The sequence below is a fragment of the Mandrillus leucophaeus genome, unplaced genomic scaffold (genome assembly GCF_000951045.1).
Source record: "Mandrillus leucophaeus isolate KB7577 unplaced genomic scaffold, Mleu.le_1.0 Scaffold1443, whole genome shotgun sequence".
NCBI lineage: Eukaryota > Metazoa > Chordata > Mammalia > Primates > Cercopithecidae > Mandrillus > Mandrillus leucophaeus.
The window spans coordinates 381,819-389,087 of NW_012101414.1; the positions used below are offsets into that span (position 1 = coordinate 381,819).

The 7,269-nt window shown below is 39.6% G+C and overlaps 1 protein-coding gene across 2 annotated transcripts in view; it reads right to left on the minus strand.

Annotated features, from left to right (window-relative positions):
* MS4A2 (membrane-spanning 4-domains, subfamily A, member 2) overlaps nt 1–5,767 on the minus strand; it is a 7,937-nt gene extending 2,170 nt beyond the window's left edge. The window contains exons 1-7 of one of the 2 annotated variants that reach the window (XM_011974348.1): nt 5,368–5,767; nt 5,208–5,279; nt 4,207–4,336; nt 3,559–3,693; nt 1,230–1,286; nt 516–677; nt 27–125 (exon numbers count right to left, since the gene is read on the minus strand). In XM_011974348.1, coding sequence (XP_011829738.1) covers nt 27–125; nt 516–677; nt 1,230–1,286; nt 3,559–3,693; nt 4,207–4,336; nt 5,208–5,279; nt 5,368–5,372 — 660 coding nt within the window. In that variant the 5' untranslated portion in view covers nt 5,373–5,767. The other variant, XM_011974349.1, reaches the window with a different exon arrangement.
* Between the last annotated feature and the right edge of the window lie 1,502 nt (nt 5,768–7,269).

Below are 7,269 nucleotides of genomic sequence, written 5' to 3' on the forward strand. Positions count from 1 at the left end.
GGATTTTATATCAGGCTTCTACCTACCTTATTTCCTTTGAGTTCTTCCCCAGCTCCATAGATGGTGAGTGACAGAGCACTACCAAGTCCCAGAATGGTGAGAAACAGCATCATCACTACCATTTCCTATTGAACAGCAACAAACGATAAACAAAAAGAGTCACGTGGTAGGTGCCCCAAAAGTTTATTTTCTTATAGCATCTCCTGCTTTCATCTCCCCATCATCTGATCAGTCCTTCTAAAGTCACACACACACACACACACACACACACACACACACACACACACACAGGAAAACCCATGGTTACTCGTAGTAGGTAACTTTAACCCCAAGGAATTTGCCTGGGTTGAGGGGAGCGGGCAGCCAGCATCTCCCTGGACTGTGTGAACTTACAGAACACTATACGATGTAATGGAGGTTACAGAGAAGGATGGTGTTTATGGAACAGGAAAAGAGGGCTTCTTACTTACATTAGGACCCAGAATCTTAGTCTTCCCACACAAAATAATACATACAGCGGAAAAGGAAGCCATAAAGCACTTTTCGGTCCCAAAATATTTCTGGCAACTGTGGATGTGGATATAAGCCGAGCTCTTCTTCAGGTTGACGATCAGGATGGTAATTCCTGTTGCCCCAGCTATGCTGCTGGCAGTGTTTGCTCCCAGGCTTCCTCTCGCCTGATGATAATAAGGAACACTCAGACCTGGGCCTGCACTTGCTGGCACATTCAATAAACCTATCTTCATCTCAGGGCTGGATGCATTCAGTAAATTCCACATTGCTTCCAAATTTTGGTTAAAAAGGGAAGCCCTGAAAATGGCCGCATTGTTTAATGAGCATATATTTCTTTCTCGCTGGACTGCATTCAGGAACCACATGGACACCTACGGTCTTTCCTCAAATCTTCTTCTTAATTGAAAACTAATTATTTATTTGATCATGTGAATATAACTACAAGGACAATGCCATTGTGGCGACACTTTTTTTTAGCACGAGCATCAAGGTAAACATAAATTTCATTGTATGTTAAATGGTGCAATTTATGTTTCTACTGATTACATCCAACTTCTGTTGCAAAAAGCCCCAGGACACAAAATAGATTGAAACAAAGTCATATATCCACATTCACTGGTAATTTAGGAGACAAAGACATGTTTCCCTTAAGACTCCTCAAACTCCATTCTTCGTACCTTTTCAAAGAGGAACAAAGACAGAAACAGGCAACTCACCAGATATGTGGCATTTCTCCTTTCAGATAAAATTGACAACATTCCAGAAATAGAAAACTGTTCAAAAAGGAGGAAAAAAAGAGCCACAATGAGTTTCTCATTTTCAATGTGTCCTTTTTAACCCCATCTTCCAAACATAGGTACAATTTGGGGTACTTGATAAAGTTACTTAGTAATGTCACCTGTGAGCCCAGTATTTCCTTATTCTTATTTTCTATAGAGTGCTCCTCAAAAGTAAATGTGTATACGAATAAGGCTGGGTGTGGTGGCTCATGTCTGTAATCCCTGCACTTTGGGAGGCCGAGGCGGGGGGATCACCTGAGATCAGGATTTCGAGACCAGCCTGACGAATATGGCAAAACCCCGTCTCTACTAAAAATACAAAAATTAGCCAGGCATGGTGGCGTGTGCCTGTAGTCCCAGCTATTAGGAAGGCTGAGACAGGAGAATGCTTGGACCTGGGAGGTGGAGGTTGCAGTGAGCCAAGATCATGCCACTGCACTCCAGCCTGGGCGAAAAGAGTGAGACTCCGTCTAAAAGAAAAAAAAAGTGTATATGAATCATGTGAGGGTCTTGCTAAAATGCAGATTCTTATTCATTAGGTCCTGGATGGAGCATGAAATTCTTCATTTACATGAGACTCCCAGGAGATGCTAACCCTGACAATGCAGGGGTTACTCTTGGAGTAGCAACGTCCAGCAACATCAGGGGCATGAATCTGTTAGACCACCACTCTCGTTCTATTGCAATTGTCTATTTGTATGAACATCTTCCATCAGCTCCTCTAGGCAAGAAACATGTGTTTGTGGCATGCATATTTCCAGAGTTTGACATATATCATGTGAATATAGAGTAATTATGAAAATGTACATGATGATATTTTTACCAAACATTTACATATTTGATATAAATATAAGTCAATAGCACAAATTCAAAGCAATCTCCTAAAGACTCAGATTGTGAGTTTGATGGGTTGAGAGACACTTAATAAGCTGTGTTTGAAATAAAAAGACAGTAGATACAAGTTTCAGTTATAACAGAGGTAGAGGTTCAAGGAGAGTCCTGAGCAAGTCATCTGAGCACTAAGGATTTAGCAGAACGCAAAGTGAATGTGATATAGTTTAGAATTAAAATATATTCTCATGAATGAAGTATCGATATAGTGAAAAAACATGAATAATCTCAAAATAACTGTGCAGCAAAGGAAGACAAACAGTAAAGAGAACGTACTTATATAAAAAATGTAAGTTAATTTATATTCACAGAAAGCAGATCAATGGTTTCTTGGGGATGAGAGGAGGAGGAGTGGAGGGAGGAAGAAATAATTACAAGATACACAGGGAAGCTTTTGGAAATGATGGATACATACATTGTATTAATGTGGTGATGTTCTCATGTGTGTCTATGTGTGTCGAAGGTTAGCAAATTGTACACCTGAAATACTTGCAATTTATTATATGTCAATTAGACCTTTAAAAAGTTATATACCTTATTATCTCACCCATCCACCTGTTTTTCCACATAGAACAATGAGTAAAAGAGATGCCACGAGAAAATACCTAAAAGTTTCTAGGGCATAGAAGGTCACCATATGCCCATTGATCTTAATTTTTCTCAGCCCAGCAATCTCTTTCCTCATTTTTCATGAAGATAACTTTATTTTCTATTATTATTATTTTGAGACAGAGTTTTGCTCTTATTGCCCAGGCTGGAGTGCAACGGCTCAATCTCAGCTCACTGCAACCTCTGCCTCCCAGGTTCAAACAAGTCTCCTGCCTCAGCCTCTCAAGTAGCTGGGATTACAGTCATGCGCTAACATACTCAGCTAATTTTTTATATTTAGTAGAGACAAGGTTTCACCATGTTGGCCAGGCTGGTCTCGAACTCCTAACCTCAGGTGATCCACCCACCTCAGCCTCCCAAAGTGCTGGGATTACAGGCATGAGCCACCGTGCTCAGCCTCTGTTATTATTTTTAGTTGACAGATAAAGCTGTATGTAGTTATCATATAACTTTATTGATGAATAGTGCTAGAGGTATGTTCTTGGAGTTGGATTCTGAAAGTTTAGGTTCAGTTACTATCAGCCAAGTGTCCCTTAGGCAAGTCATTTAACTTGAATTAGATTCAGGTTTCTCATCGGATAAAACTGTGGGCTAAATGTTTAACCCACCGTTAATTATAAAAAGAATGTTTTGTTGTTGTTAATGAGCATATCTATGTTAGGAATTATAAATATCATCTTAATACTGGAAATAACTGGTTAGTTCTTAGCAAGAGAGAGACCTATGTTCAGTGTTATTTCAGAAACTATTATAGATATATACTCACAAATATGGCTCCCCAGAATGGATAACCTGCTTTAAATGATGAAAAAATGTCTCCCTCAATGTGTGAAATATCAAGTACAGAGCAGACAACTGTTCCAAAACACAGGCATATCATACCGATCAGAATTTGTGTTACCTATAGAAAAACACATGACCTTCATGAAAATCAAAATATTTTCCCAAGATTGTATCATTTTTTAATAATAGAGGCTGACCATGAGAAACTGCTTTAGTGTCCTAGACTGTCCTGAGAAGGTGATCCACACGTAAGATTTTCCAGGATACCCTGGCCACTATAGGAATTGATACAAGCACTACCTAATGCATGGATGGCCAATACTTTCTCCATGCGCTTTTATGTACGTAGTCATGTTGAACATCAGTAATTGTTCTTTACATCTAAGTAATGATAAAGATGATGAATCCTTCACTCCTATTGGCCATTCTCATCCTAGCAATTTAATGTCTTTTTGAGGAAATGCTTCTCTGTTCCCAAAAGGGCCCAGTTAGTATCAACTCTTTATCTACCATGTTTTTTAGAGGACCTGCCACCTCTCATGAATCCAAGTGGGAAAACAGTTGATGCAACTCAGTATTCTTTTCTAGACCCAACCCTTACTAGAGTCAAAGTTGGAGGAGGCTCACTCACCCCCAGGAACTCCTGCTCTTTTTTCAAAACTGTCAGCCATGTATGCTGTGGTGGGGATGAGGCCGACTTCGATAGTCTGCCTGAAGATTCTTCCTGGGGAGGTACTGCCAAGACTTCCAATGCAGGCACACTGTGAAATTTAAAAGCAATTCAGTCATAAGAACATTCTCTAACTCCCTGTGCAACATCCTTGACTGACAGAAAGGGGAGTTTTGTTTATTTTTTCAAAGCCATCCTGTAACTCAAATCTTCGTTGTAATTACTAAGAAACTAAAACTCAGAGCATCCAAGTAACTGACCAAGAACACCTGAACACTATCCAAGTGATTAGATGGGACAAAATGGAACAAAATCCATGCCAAATTTTCCTATTCTTAATCCAGTGTTACTTTCAAGTTCTTTCTCATTCATCTATGTTGATAAGTAAAACTGAAAATAAACACAGTTACCTATGCGTCTCACAATCCTTTTAACATAGAAATGTATCTGAATATATTATGTCAGTAACAAACCCCAACTTCATGTACACAGAATGCAATGAAGGGATGACTTTGAATGGCTCGATGGGGCTCTTACTATTTTCATCTTCAAAGAAGCATCCCACAGCTTATGGATTATAAAGACCAACCAAGAAGCAGGTTATTTTATAAAGTATTTACAAAAGCATGTGTGAAGGATATGTGTCCCGCAGCACATATCAGACACAGAAGCAAGAGATCTACATACCTAGTATGAACTCTCCTGTCTCATACTCAGAAAATGAGCTTCTAATGTGAGAAAAATCTGTTACTTCCCCTTTACAAGCTGAGTAAAAATGTTCCTCTTCAGGGAGAGAGAATCTCTTGGAAAGTACGGCAAGTAGCTTCCTCATACCCAATATATTAATTAAACTAGATGAATCCATGCCTAAATCAATAAAGTTTCATCTCCTAAGCACTGTGACTATGACTTCCCCTGCTGCTAAGTGACTGAGAGTAGAAAAAATAATACCCTGTACCTACCTGGACGGCTCTTGGGGGAGAGAAAGATTTGCTCTCCTACCATGTTCCGTGTCCATTTTTTCATTAACTGAGCTATCCAGGAGTAAAGAATATTGTTATATTGCGACTTGGTGGATTTCCTCTTGCTGCATGCTCTGAATAGGCAGTTGAAATGGGTTACCTCATGACATTGATGATTATCTTTGTACATATGTCATTTGCCAGACAGATAAGTTTCCTGGCTGATTAAGATCAACAGGCTTTTACTTGTAATGAATAGAAAAATTGAGAAGTCTACTAAATAAAGACTCAAATGAAATAAGAAAATTTGAGACTCCTGAGCATAATTTTGCCTGAGACTAGCAGGATTTACAGAACCTGAAAACGAGACGTTTTACTAGGAGCTGAGAAGGTGAGAACGAACTGCAGAAAAGAAAGAGATGTGCCCTTCTTCTGGAATTTTCCCCCCTTGTGTCCTCATTCAGCCATTTCTATGGCAGAAGTTATCCAACTGCACTTCTGAAAAGCTTGTCTTCCTTGTTTAAGGCATACTTGGTTTCACACATAGACCCAAAACTGAAGTGCTGTTTTTGTATGTGAGTGTGTGTGTGTTAGTCTCTGAATCTCCAGATCCGTCTATGATGTTAATATCTATCATCTCTCTCTCTCTTTCTGTCTTTTGGAAACTGTTTAAATGATTCTCTGCAGTAGATGGTCTTGGAAATACAACCCGCTGCATTGTAACTGCTGTGAACCATACCTGATAGTGTGTAAAAGCTAAGAAGACTCCCTTGTCTGCTAAATTATTAGACTGATGGTGCTTAGATCTTTACAGTGGCAAGAATGGGACAGTGAAAACACTGAGAGGCATGAACTTTATAACAAATCCCACGAGCAAATCTAAACAGCATTGGACTGAATAGTATGCCTAAGTTAGAATCAGGGCTAAACCATGTGATCATTGTAATACCATAACTAGCTAGACCGTAGCACAATCAGTACAGATAAGATTCAGAGAAGGTTTTAATCTATTTTATTTCAGTTTATTTATAAACATAACCTTGAATGGCTCTTCAATAATATTTAAGATACTAAAAATCACACCTCTAATCATGTGTGGTTTTTTTGGGGGGAATGTGAAAAAGAAAATTTTTTTGTTGAAAGCTAAGATATTTACATAAACAGAGGATACTAAAAGACATATTTGTATAGCTTTTGTAGCCAAGTTTATTAACTCAGGTGTCATCTTCCCATGGTGTCTTCAGGAATTGGTGGACATAACCAAGGTGCTATTGGAATTAAGGAATAGACATTACTCACTTACACGTTCATCCAAAAAGAACTTAATGTTCCATGCCAGGCACTGCCCTTATCACTGTGCATGCACAGATGAATGCCAAAATCCCAGGTCCTTCTAGTCCACAATCAAGCAGAACAGAACAAAGATAAATGATATATTATTACCCAATATGTTGGAGGCTAGAGGATGTTGGAACACATAGAAGGGTATAATAATTCTACCTGATAGGGGATATGTAGAGTTCAGGGAAGGAATTCCCAGAGAAGGTAACATTTGAGTCCAGACTTAAAATTGAAATGATAGCGTCAACATTTTTCTATTTGCTTGTTTTTCTTTTTTTTGAGACAGAGTCTCACTGTCACCCAGGCTGGAGTGCAATGGCACGATCTCAGCTCACTGCAGCCTCCGCCTCCCAGATTCAAGCAATTCTCCTGCTTCAGCCTCCCGAGTAGCTGGGACTACAGGAGTGTGCAGCTACACGCGGCTAAATTTTTTGAATTTTTAGTAGAGACGGGTTTTCACCATGTTGGCCAGGCTGGTCTGGAACTCCTAGCCTCAGGTGACTCATTCACCTCGGCCTCCCAAAGCGGGAGTGAGCCACTGCACCCGGCCACGAATTTTTATTTTATCTTTCTTTCTTTTTCTTTTTCTTTCTTTTCTTTTTTTTTTTTAATGGAGTTTCGCTCTTATTGCCCAAGCTGGAGTGTAGTGGCGCGATCTCGGCTCACCGCAACCTCCACCTTCTGAATTCAAGTGATTCGCCTGCCTCAGCCTCCGGAGTAG